Genomic DNA, 13,786 nt, shown 5'->3' on the forward strand with positions numbered 1-13,786 from the left:
ATTTTTTTTTTAGCGGTCTTACGAAATTAGTTTACTTTTCTATTATAGTAATAATTAGTAACTAATATTTCTAATTAAAATAACTTAACTATATTTTATTAACTTACTAATATCTTTAATTTTATTATTTATTAATTCTAAATTTAGAAGTTGAGCTAAAATTTTGAATAATAAAAATAATAAATATTTAATATTATATAAATAAATATTCATTTAATTTTAATGTAATATATAATAAAAAATTGATATTTGATTTGGAAATTTATCGCTTAAAAATTAATTAAAAATGAGATTTGATATTGATTTTTTTTTTGTTAAAAAAAATAAAAAATAGAACTTATTTATAAAGCAAAATTATAAGCTTATTTTTAATTTCGGTATTTGACATAAAATATTATATTCTAATACCGTGTATACAATTCAGTTACAGATGGTATACCGAAAATTTCGAAATATATTATATACCATACCAAACTTTTTAATTTATTAAAAAAAAATATCGATATTGTATCAAATAATCAGTATATACAAAAATACCAATTTTTTTAATTATCTATATACACTAAAAATATCTTAAAAAATTTCATATTGTATCGAAATTTTGAAATTTTTTCGGTATTTTTTTTACGAGTATGCATGTTATTTCCGTAATTCAGTATTTTTTATTCGCAAATTCGGTATATCAAAATATTTGTACGGTACGGTAAAATATCATACCAAAAATTTTGTACCGTACGCATGCGATGTGGTATTAATTTTGGTATGTCATAACAAACTATCTCTAACAACAACCAAATTGGAAAAATTTTATGTATTGTTTATATAATTTTTTTATTACATTTTTTATTGTATAAATTACATTTAAGTTATTAAAATTATTTTTTTTTATCTAAATGTATGTATTGATTTACAATAAATATAATTATTATTATTATTTTTAAATAATATCAGTAAATAAAAATTCAATATTTAAAAATTAAAATAAAAAATATTTTAACTTTTAATTTAAAATTTTATCAAATAAAAAATATTTAATATAACACTTTATTACATCCATTAATCAAACTAATTAACTAGTTTTCACAACCTTTCTTAAATTGCGTGCCTAAAAGAAACTGGACTAATTTCATGGGACGGAGGGAGTAGAAGACTAGAGGAGAAGTATTGTAGCCTTCAAATAATTGAGCATAAGTTGTTCCTCGTTGTAATATCTTTTTCATTTTGTATTTTATTTTATTCTACTTGGATCTTTTTGTGTGCAATTAATTTTATTTTATTTTCTCGATAGGTATTTGGGAAAAAAGGTTTTGAAGTACATAAGGGATAACCCGTCCGAGACCATTAATCTTTAACATGCAAGATAAAATACGACGTGGATGCTGAGGTTAGCAAGTACAAAGTTTACTGTGCCAAAATATGCGATCGAAATTTTAAAAGGCGATATAAAATAGTAGTACACCTATATGACTACTGCTACATTGTTGTGAAGCGCAACCCATTGAGTTCTTGTATTTTGAAAGTTGATAAGAGTTTGACATCGCAAATACTACAAATGATGTTCTATTGTTTCCACCAAATCAAATTGTATAGTTAATACAAAATCAGTAGTGCCTTATATTTTATTTTGCTAAGACAAATTGTTGACGTGCAAACCCAAGTTCCACATTGGAAGTTGTAAATAAAATTACACACCTTATAAGTCTCAAGTGAACTCCAATAGCATGAGGCCTTTTGGAGGATATCCAGAAGCAAATCCGTGCGGGCTAAGCTCAAAGAGGATAATATTATACTAGTGTTGAGTTGGTCCAGTCCCGACAATGGTATCAGAGCCCGGTTCGATGGTGAAGTAGCCTGGGTGACATTGGACATTGGTTGTGGTGGTGGGCTCGCCCTCGTGACTTACGGATGAATCTTGTGTCGAAAGTCTCCTGGCGGTGTTGGGTCGATCCCTAAGTGAACTCCACTAGTATGAGACCTTTTGAAGAATATCCAAAAACAAATCCGTACAGACTAAGCCCAAAGCAGACAATATCATAATTGTGTTGAGTTGGCCTAGTCCCAACACAAATATTTCTCCAACATTGTTGGAAGGCACACGTTAATAATAGAATATTTTCACTGTTCAAATTTTATTTATACACAATTTGAAATATTATGCAAATATGGTCAAATTGTTCATAAAACAAACCAACTAAGATTATTCTCCAAACAAATACAAGTCTCATAACTTTACCATCACAAACAACATACAACCCTTAACACAACATATAACATATAACTACATGTTTTCATTACATCACACAACTTCTAATATGAAATGAAACATGCGGTCACATGCCATAGGATAATGTAACAACTTGATCATATCATCCGCATTATAGTTCAACTTACTTAATCAACGCAACACATCCTATGATTACAATAGCAACGAGGATAGACACTTCATTTTTACAAAACGATGCACCTGAATATCTGTTTTTTCACACAGTTTGATCAACCGCGCAAGTCTTCAGACTCACGTACTTCTAAATAGGGCTTATTCATCCCTAAAATAACTTCATCTTCATAGAATTCATATAGTTTATGTAGTCTTCCCGTATTCCTTAATGGTGGATTCAAAGGTTCCAACCAACAAAAAAAAATCACATTTCTCAAGTTTACAATTGCAAATTAATTTACCTCCAATATCTTTTGTAGATTAAAAAACTTTTATAGAAGAATATCTTCCACATCACAAAGCCCGCGACGGTTATGAAAATCATTTAGGAAATCACAAATACAAACTGGACATTTACTATTTTTATCTAATGCGACAACATAACTACTTTGATGAACTTTTCTTAAAGTGAAAATTAGAATTTTACATTCGGCTTACATAGCTTCGGTTTTATATATTATTCTAATTGCAAATAAAAAATTATTCATAAAAGGAATTACTACATTGAGTTTATTTTTCTTTTTCAAAATTCACAAAATTTTAAATTTTTATAATCAAACACAAACTAATCAAAACAAGAAAAAATTGCAACTATAGTGCTAAATTGACTAATTTCAAAGCAATGTGACATAAAAATCACAAGAAATCCACCAATAATTACATTATCAAAAACGAATTCACAATCGTTTCTTTCGATCCAACCATTCGCAAAACATTTGTCTCATCAACAAAAAATTAATTTTCTACTAGTACGTGGAATATAGATTAAGAACGAAAACTTACCTCCTAATTTGTATCGATCGTCGTCGCCAATTTTGGAGCCGAATGTAGTGCCCGTGAATGATCCTAAGCCCTAAACACGATCCCCAATCTCAATCCCCAATTCTTGATTCTTCAATATAATCTAGGGAAGGTATATTAGTAATTTCAAATAATTCACACTTAAATTCATGAACGTATATTCGCATACGCAACGCGTGCTTCTCAATTTCCGTTAGTATATAGTATTCGGGGGTCCTGCGACTTAATTCTATAAAATACTAATATGTTTGGTACTATTTTTAAAATTGAGGGGGCTTCGCATTTTGAAGGTAAACTACGCAATGGGACAATGAACTTTACCATTTTTTAAAACAACTTTATTATGAATTATACAACAAAATTGAAAACATAAACTGGATGTGTTTGTTTTAAACACATTCTTCCCATTCGTCAAAATATTGGGGCTACCATAGTGATTAATAAATAAAGTAAAATAGACTAAAAACTAATAATAATATAAGAAAAAAGGGTGATCAATCATACGTTAAATTTAAAATTTTACTATGTCTATTGAATGCTTACAAATTTAATATTTTGATTTACTCTATTAAATAATATAATTAGTATAATTATCTAAATTAATTTTGTATGCATCAGCATACATGCTGAATCATACTGAAAGCATATAATGGTAGGAAAATTGTTATTATTTGTTAAAATAAATATAATAAAATTATAAGTAAATAACTAGTTTAATATAAATAGATTATTAACGTACAATTTAAAAACAAAACAACATAAGTATAGTGGGGGGAGAGAGCATTATTATTTTTATAAAAATATATTTTCTTCATCACGGTCCGAGTATTTCTTTAAATTTTTATAATAGATTAAAAAATAATAGTATTTATTGATTAATAAAAGTGTATAAAATAATTTTAATACTTTTTTTCCTTTGCATTGTATATATAAATCAATTGTATATGCAATGATATGTTTGTAATTTATATAAAATTAAGAGTATTTTAATATTAATATGTGATTATTTTTATTATAATAGAAAATCAATATTTTTTTAGTGAGACATAAGAAAATTGTAAAAATAATACTTTCATTTGGGACGGAAATAATATTAATTTTTCACAAAATATTTAAAAATAAATCACATATACTCCATCTGTCTCAACTCGATGTGTTTTTTTTTTATTTACAATATTTGTTTGTTCCACTCAAAACTATTTTTTTTATCATAAAAATAATATATAAATATCAAAATATTTATAACTTTTATAAAAATATTCATTTTCTTTGTACTTGCAATAACAAAAGTATAATATCATCTTACACACTTCCACTAAGTAATAAAATATTATTATTAATTAAATCTACAACAAAAAAAAGAAGCAAAAAAAAATACTTTAAATTAAATCAGAGAGAATATTATATTAATAATTCATAATAGCTAACAACAAATGGTGTCTTCACTTTGTGTATTTATATATATATATATTTTATATTAGTCATAAAAATTTATATTGATAATATAAAAAATAATGATATTATATATTATATATTAATTTTTATGACCAGATAAAATATAGTACATATTATATACTATATCCGTTCATCAAATCGACATTTATTATTATTTTTTTTTTGTCAAATATATATTTTTCATTGACAGCAAATAGCACTTATATGGTCTTTAATTTATATCATTTAATATTACATTTATTTACAAATATATCACACCTCCTTGTATACTTAATATCTCTTTTACTTCATTAATGCATTCATATAGTTTTCGACATTTTTTTACTTATTTAGTAACTAATAGTATTATATAGAGAGTCAAAAGAATATGCAGTTGAATTTTAATTAACATAATAATAAAAAAAAAATATTATTAACATTGTACGTACTAAAAATATATATTTAAAATCAATTAAATATCATATATTTTGAAAAAAAATAAAATTCTAATATATGGTAGTTAATTATGCACATATGTTAATTTTTGTATAATAAATATCAACTATTAATGCAAAAATTTGCTTAAAATGGAATATATCGTACAAATATTGCGTGCATAAATAGAGCCATAATAAATTTGATAGCAAAATAAATTAACATCTTCCGAAAAAGGCAATGATATAAAGATTTTAGCGAGAAAGGAAGGTGCACAATCAAATCCGTCAAGAATGGAAAAGAGCATCTGATGGAAAAAGGAAAGATTATAAAATCTTCCTATTGACCAATCAAAACGCGTCACGTGGCACCCTTAAAAAAGGAAGCCGAAGCCACCCATCCCTATAAATAGGAGCCATTGTCAGTTCATTTGGGACACCGAAGTTTCATCAACGATTCAAGCTAAAGGTTAACGTTCTTCGTCGTATATCCAAGCCGGAGGAAGAATCAAAGCTCTCAAAGCCGTTGAGAAATTCGTCAAAGCCAAGGGAAGGTCTCCAAAATTCCTCTCAAAGCTTCAAGATGTTCATCGCATTCTTCAACAAAGCATCGACTAGACCCTCTTCGATCCAAAAGTCAAAGGGATACGCCGCCAAAAGTGTTATGGAGCACCAAATCCACCTCTTCAAAGATCAAAGCTCCAAAAGCCATTGAAGAGTCCATCAAAGTCAAGGAAGAACATCCAAAGTTCATCCCAAAGCTTCGAGGTGTTCATCGCGTTCTTCACCAAAGCAACAATTCGGCCCTCTTCAATCCAAAAGTCAAAGGGACACGCCGTCAAAAGTGTTATAAAGCACCAAATCCACCTTCTCAAAGATCAAAGCTGCGAATCGTCCAAAGAAGACATCAAATCCAAAGCCAATTATCAAACCGCCCACACGGAGACCAAAGCCCTCCGAACGGCGGCAAAGCCAAAGCAATGATCAAAGCCGCAGATCGTCCAAAGAAGACATCAAATCCAAGGCCGACGATTGAATCTCCCACACGGAGACCGAAGCTCTCCAAAAGGAGGAAAAGGCAAACCAAATATCTAAGCCGCGGATCGTCCAAAGAAGACATCAAATCCAAAGCAGCCGATCGAATCGCCCACACGGAGACCAAAACCCTCTAAAAGCGGCAAAGACAAATCAAAGATCAAAGTTGCGGATCGTCCAAAGAAGACATTAAATCCAAAGCTGAGGATTAAATTGCCCGCACGGAAACCAAAGCTTTCCAAAAGGTAGAAAAGGCGAACCAAAGATCAAAGCCGCGGATCGTCCAAAGAAGACGTTAAATCCAAAGCCGACGATCAAATCGCCCATATGGAGACCAAAGTTCTCCAAAAGGCGGAAAAGGGAAATCAAATATCAAAGCCGTGGATCGTCCAAAGAAGACATCAAATCCAAAGCCGATAATCAAATCGTTCACATAGAGACCAAAGGCCTCCAAAAGGCGGCAAAGCCAAATCAAAGATCAAAGCCTCGGATCGTCTAAAGAATACATTAAATCCAGAGCCGATAATCAAATCGCCAATATGGAGACCAAAACCCTCCAAAAGGCGGCAAAGCCAAATCAAAGATCAAAGCCTCGGATTGTCTAAAAAAGACATCAAATCCAAAGCCGACGATCAAATCGCCTACACGGAGACCAAAGCTCTACAAAAGCCGGCAAAGTCAAACCGAAGATCAAACCTCTTCGGATCAAAGAAGTCATCGAAAACTAAGCTGGAAAAAAAATCGACCCGGAAGGAGAATCAAAAACCCATTTAGATAATAAAACCCGCTTTAAATTCAAATTAAATATAATTTGTACAAATTTTGTGTTTATTAAAAATAACACAATTTTTTGTCAACAAACATATTAATAAAATTTGATTTTACAACAAAGAGCAAATCAATTGATTTGTTTATCCATTTAAATTTTTATACATGAATATGATATAAGATTTTAGCAAAATTACTCGATTAAAAACAAGAAATATGGTGCACGTAAAAGAATATATTATAAACAGAAATTTTAATTTAAGAAGTATTATCGATTAAACTCATTCTTCGATTATATCTTTTTGATATATTAATTTTTTATATTATTTTTATATTTAAAATTTATATATTCATTATTTTAAATAACAACAATTAATTTTACAATTTAATAAATATATAAATATTTTTTAAATATATATTAGTACGATATTTTGTAAAAAGAAATATAAAGTGAAATAAACAAGGTCAATAATGCATACTCTATCAACTTTATTGTTTGTAAATAAATATAATCAAACTCTAAATTAATAATATTTCCACTTTAAACATCATTATAGCAATAATAACTTTTTTTTTTTGAGCCACAATTAGAATAATGCTTCCTCCATTCATTTATAATTGTCTTAAAATTCATTCGCATCGTTTTTAGGTAGTTATTATTTTTTTTATGAATTGATAAATTTATCCTTTATTATGATAAGGTAGATATTAAAAGTGATAAATAAATAAATGGTAAAAAAATAAAATTGTATTTAAAAAAAAAAATAATAGTTATTGGACATTTTAAATAGAAAAATAAGTCTGTGGGCATATGAAATAATAGTTTAAAGCGTCACGATTGTTTCTTTAAAATTTGAATATAATCTCACACTATTTATTAAATATTTAAAAAAAAAAAGTATAATTTACATAATTATTTTTCATTTACTATACTATAAAAAAAAGTAATTTTTCATTAAAAAAATCATATCAAATATTATTTCAATCCAAATTTTCAAAATAAGTTTCGTTTCGAACCCAAAATCTAAACATTGAAGTTACACTCGTACATGTTTGTTTGTATTTTGGACACTTTTGAATTTAAAATCTTTTTAACAAAAAATTACTGTTTGAATTGAAAACTCAAACCATACGGATTATTTTAAAATATATACATCATTATTATAAACTAAAGAATAAAAATACTCCCTCCGTCTTAGATAAGAATTTATGTAAAGTACAATTAGTAAATAATTAAGAAGTGTATTAGTACAAATAATTATTAATAGATTAAGATTAAAATAACTAAATAATTTAATTAAGATTAAAAAAGTTTTAAATTTTAAATTTTAAAATAAGATTAAAGTGTATAATCAATTTAAAAAAAAAAAAAAAAAACATTATGTAGGACAGACACAAATAGAAAGTATAGACAAATTATGTGGGAGGAAGAGAGTAAATAAATACTCACAAAATACTATGGTGGCTTATTCCATTGTCACACGCACACGCAAATGATGTACACAAAGCTGATTGGAAGTACTTCAAGGATCAACCCGTTATATATAATATACTTCTTCCGTCTCACATACCATGTCCATGTTGCCGTTTTTGTCCGTTCCATATGCCATGTCACTTTCATTTTCTGGAAAATGATTACACACTTTAATCTCATTTTAAATTTTTTAATTTTATTTTTTTAATTTTAATTAAACTAATTAGTTATCTTAATCTTAATTTATAATTATTTATATTATAAGATAAATATTTTTACTAATACATTATTAATTATCTACTAGTTACACCTCTCTTAAAATACCGTATCTACAGTGTAGCAGTCACGGTATCTGGGACGGAGGGAGTAATATAATATAATATAATATAATATAATTAATTAATAATAAGAAAAGTCAAATATCAGACGCAGAAAATGGGCGCCAGCCTTGGTTGAATTTCAACCAACCGTTGGTTTAACCTGTGTCAAATAAACCTTTCCCCTTTTTTTTTCTTTTTTTTTAATTTTTATTTTTTTGATGACGTGGTTTTTCTTTTTCTTATTATTGATAAAATTGATGGTTCCTTGCTGAAACATACATGCATACATTTAAAACCCAAACTAATTCTCGCTGGACAGAATTGCCCACTAATAATTAAATAATTATAATTTAAAACTTTAATGATTAATTTTATTTATTTAATTTTTTTTTGTTTGAAGAAGTTCGAAAAAATTGGATTTGGATTTAATTAGATTTGAATTTTAAGATGTTTTTGAAATTTTGAATTTATTTAGATATGAGGATTTGGTTTGAATTTTGAAAGTTTTAATATGTAGTGATTTGATAGTTTAAAAATAGAATAATGTATATATATTAAATTAAAAGGTAAATTATATCAACCTTTTAGTAAAAATACACAAAACATCATATGTTTTATATATTTATTGTGTAGAACCCCCTCTATTAATGTAAGTTTGTAAACACCTTTATATTTGATTTTAAATAAAGACTAAGTTTCACAAGATTTACACAAATGTAAAATATTTTAAATATTTTTTTGAATAAAATATTTATTTTTATAGTTTTTGTAAAAATTGGATAACAATTATGTTTACCACGGCTTTTTTATTTTTACATTTCCACCCCAGATTGGGCCAATTAATTCACAAAACAATACATTAAATTCATCATCACAGGCCCTATTCATTAGGCATTTTCTTTGTGTCAGAAGAAGGGATCCAAAAATAGAATAGAAGACAAGAAAAAATGAATCATCATCATCATTTTATACTTGCTAACTTCTTCACAGTTTACTTCTATTTTACAATTATATTTTCAAAAAAAATAACATCAGATGCAATAACTACTTATATTTACCGCAAGGCAAAACTTCAACATTAGTTAATAAAAGGGCACATATACAGACAGGCATATGGTTAATTTGCAGAAGCTAATCGACTGTCAGAGTCTAGATAAATATTTAGCTCACAGAAACTTTGCATTTTCAATGACAAGAAACTGCCAAGTTTCATCACAAATTAGAACACTGGTTCCACAAAATCATTAGGCATTTCATTTGTAATGTGAAAGCTAATTCATGGGTAGGGACCTTAATACTAAAAGAGATCGATCATATTTCAGTTTGACACAATTCAACTATCCTATCATCCTAATGCAAATTATGCTGTACATCATTTTACCACCGAGCCCTTTTTTTGCACTAATTTGTCAATCATCAATCCACACAATGTGTTCATGCTATAACAAATATGTGACTTGTTCCAATATTCCAAAATGGTACATTCCTCCCTAGTACAAATAATAACAATTCGATCAACCAAGACTAAATTGGATTCGATTGACATATATAGAGGAGTGATGGGGATAAAAATGAATATAAGTCCATACTCAACAGCACACAAAAGTGTTCCATGGTTAGTTTCAGATGTTCTACAACCAGAGAATTCGAGATAATAACTAAATAATATATACACACATTGACGAAATTCAGTAGATTGAACATAAAGAATGCAGAGGCTCTACGGGAAATAGAAAGTGCAGATATTGGAAAATTGAAAACATGGCACCACCAAACAATACACTAAATTACAACCCCATATCAGTCAGAAGATAATAAATCAAATGTGCAAGATCAAGATCAAGTTCAAGTTCAAGTTCCTCCCGCGAATTCATATCCATAAATCACACCAATTCAAGAATTTCAGAACCATATTCAACTAGACTTTCCCTGATTCCACACCATGAACAAAGATGAAGAATGCCTTGCTTTAACTGTTTTCTTGGCACCATTTCTAGAGTGAACAATACTTTACTTCCTTTTGTGGATTTATTTACCTTCAATCAGTGATCCGTTCATTCAGTTTCAGAGTATTATTATCTTCGATAAATTGGATATCACTTTGATCACAAACCATTAAACCTAACGTAGGGACATCATAAAACTTCTTCACTTCCAAACAACCTCAAAGATTTGTCACTAAGAATTAAAACATATTTGAAAAAAAAAAAATACATATAAAGTTGAAAATTCCCTCACTTGAACTCAAACGTTGGTGGCATCGGCGAATCAAAGCTCTCCAGAACCTCCGTTTTAGCTCCACCGCCACTCTTCTTCTCCTCCTCCTTTCCGCTCCCAAATAAACCCCCAAACCAAGACGACGGTGCAGGAGATGGATCGATCGCCGCCGCCTGCGGCATCGCCTGCGCTCCACCGGGAAGATCGTCAACAAAAATCGGCGCCTCCTGCGGAGGACTCATAACTTTATTTAACATGATCCCAGCCCCCTCGATCAGAGCCAATAGAACGCCACCGAAGAGAGCCGATCGCGACGCGGCGCCGAATCCCTGCCGCATCTGAAGAAAGCCACCGGTAGCCGCCCCGGCGATTATCGAATTCCACGGATCCTCTTTCTGCCTCATGTAGACCATCGAGCAATCGAAGGTGGAGAAAAGGCCGCCCCATACGGCGAAGCTGCCGCCGATGCGAGGAGCGTTCATGCGGACGGCCTGCGTGCCGCCGACGAAGCGCTCGCCCTTCGGGGAGCTGTAGATCCCCTTGAGAAAATGGAAAGCGGAGCCGCCGACGGCGCCCATGCCGAAAGCTCCGCCGATGTCGTCGAGTATGCGATCCGGACAGGGCTCGCGTGAGGTCTCCGGCGTGCCCATTTCTCCGGTGAATCGAAATGGAAATGGAATTTGGTGTTTAGGGTTTTGGAGAGGGTTTTGGGAACGGCGGTAGTTCTTTTAGGTCTGAGAAAAACTTGGGAAATCAGACACCTAAGGCGGCGACTTGACCAGGTGCTCCTCTCAATTTACCAAAATACCCTCGATATTTAACTATGTCTTTCAATTTTATTTAATATTTAAGGGTGTGTTTCTTTACATTAAATAAAAAATATATACAGATTTTTATTATTTGAATTTTGTATTTTTAAAAAAAAATTTATATTTTTTTAAAAAACATCTCATTATATATTATTTAATAAAATTTTAAATCAATTTTTTTTTTCAAATTTATCAAAAGAAACACATAGTAAAGAAATAGTCTGTATACAAAGATAAATTAGACACAAAATTAAGTTTTAAATAAAAATAAATAATTGTGCTGCATTAATGTACTTTGTTCCTTCTAATTGTAATTATTTTTTTTATTTCCTTGAAAAAATATTTTTTAGTAAAAATAATTTTATATTAACATCAAAATATTTTTAATTTTTATTTAAATTATAAATATATTATTATATATACAATTATTTTATAAAAATATCAAAATATCAAAATATTATTTTACTAATCAATAAAATATTATTATTTTTAATATATTATAAAATTCGAAATGACCTCTTTCAAATAGGCCGAGGGAATATTATTTATATTAAACTAATTATAGACTGTATTGTTAGTTTGATGTTAATATAAATATAAATACAATATATGAGCGACGAGTATATGTCATAATCAAAGACAAAATAATTTATAATTGAATTCAATATATATATATATAGTATATTCATTAGACGTAACTATATACTTTTATTTAACATATATTGTGTTAAATAAAAACTTTTGCGTTCTTTTAGAGGATCTTGTTTTTTTTTTTATTATTTACTATAGAAAGATAATAAAATTTTAAAATATCAAATTAAATACTTCATCCGTTTCAACACAATAGTTTTATTTACTATTTTTGTCCGTTCTAAAATAATAGTCTTATTTTCATAAATATTCCTGTCACCATAAAATTATCCATTTTTTTTCATTATTATTACACAAATGCCACAACTTTTTATACTAATACACTCATGAGGGCAAAAAAATCTTTTACTCATTTTTTTTATCAACTATCAATATAATATCAATATTCCTTAAATCTCGTGTCCAACCCAAAATAAGACTATAATTTTAGGAGGAAGAGAATACCAATTCTTTTTATATTATACTATTAAAAATTAATTTTATATTTAAAATAAATTTTTTATTATTCAAATCTCAAACTCAAATTTCAAAACCCCCAGACAAACACAAATCACATGTTGTTTATATACTTCTAATGTGCTTGATTGAGATATCATATTATACAAGTTTGTACTATTTCTATGCTTCAACAATATGATGGGATCATTTTTGTTTATGATAATTTTATAAATTAATTTGATGAGAGCAGAAGGAGAAATTAATTTGTTTGTTTTGATATGATTTGAAATTAATTTGAAATGTATTGTTGATTTGAATTATTTAAATAATATTTTGGTATAATACATTATAAGATGACGTAAACTTATGTTTATTAAAATTATATCGAATAAAATAAAATAGTGTTAGATTTCAATTTAAAATTACAATCAAACATATTTTTTTCCCAAATCAGAATTGCAAGTATGTTTTTTAATATTAGTGTTTATTCTATCACAATAAAATAATTTTACGACTTTTGGGCACTAGATTTAAGAAATATCAACGCGTGGAGATCCCCGCCATGCTGTTATTTAAATAAAGAAAAATAAGAAATATTCGGTTGAAAAACGTTGGGCAGAACATCACTAGATATTTCAACGTTTTATACCATGTATTCCAATTAAACTAAGACACGTTGCATGTCATATTAAATATATATATTTTATGTATATAAAGTAATTTTTTAAATTTATATTAATTTTTTATTATATTTAAATTTTATAATATTTTTATGATTAATAAAATTTTGTATTCTACAAAACGATACTAATATTGGATATTTTTTATCAATTTAAATTTTAAATTATAAAAATAAAATTATTATTTAATATTATTAAACAAATAAATATTAATAAAAATAATTTAATTTGTTGAATAAAATATAATTATAAATGTTAACAAAATTTAATAATATAAAATTATATTAA

The 13,786-nt window shown here is 28.1% G+C and overlaps 1 protein-coding gene across 1 annotated transcript; it reads right to left on the minus strand.

Annotated features, from left to right (window-relative positions):
- Nucleotides 1-10,381: 10,381 nt before the first annotated feature.
- Nucleotides 10,382-11,665, minus strand: LOC127266410 (mitochondrial import inner membrane translocase subunit TIM17-2-like). The gene has a single exon (XM_051296657.1). The coding sequence runs from the start codon at nt 11,568-11,570 to the stop codon at nt 10,938-10,940; it is 633 nt and encodes a 210-aa protein (XP_051152614.1). The 5' UTR covers nt 11,571-11,665; the 3' UTR covers nt 10,382-10,937.
- Between the last annotated feature and the right edge of the window lie 2,121 nt (nt 11,666-13,786).

This window comes from Andrographis paniculata, unplaced genomic scaffold, assembly GCF_009805555.1.
Source record: "Andrographis paniculata isolate CXL003 unplaced genomic scaffold, ASM980555v1 Contig75END, whole genome shotgun sequence".
NCBI lineage: Eukaryota > Viridiplantae > Streptophyta > Magnoliopsida > Lamiales > Acanthaceae > Andrographis > Andrographis paniculata.

Excerpts from the sequence above, each read along its gene's own strand:
- LOC127266410 (XM_051296657.1), bottom strand. The coding sequence starts at position 11,570 with ATGGGCACGCCGGAGACCTCACGCGAGCCCTGTCCGGATCGCATACTC.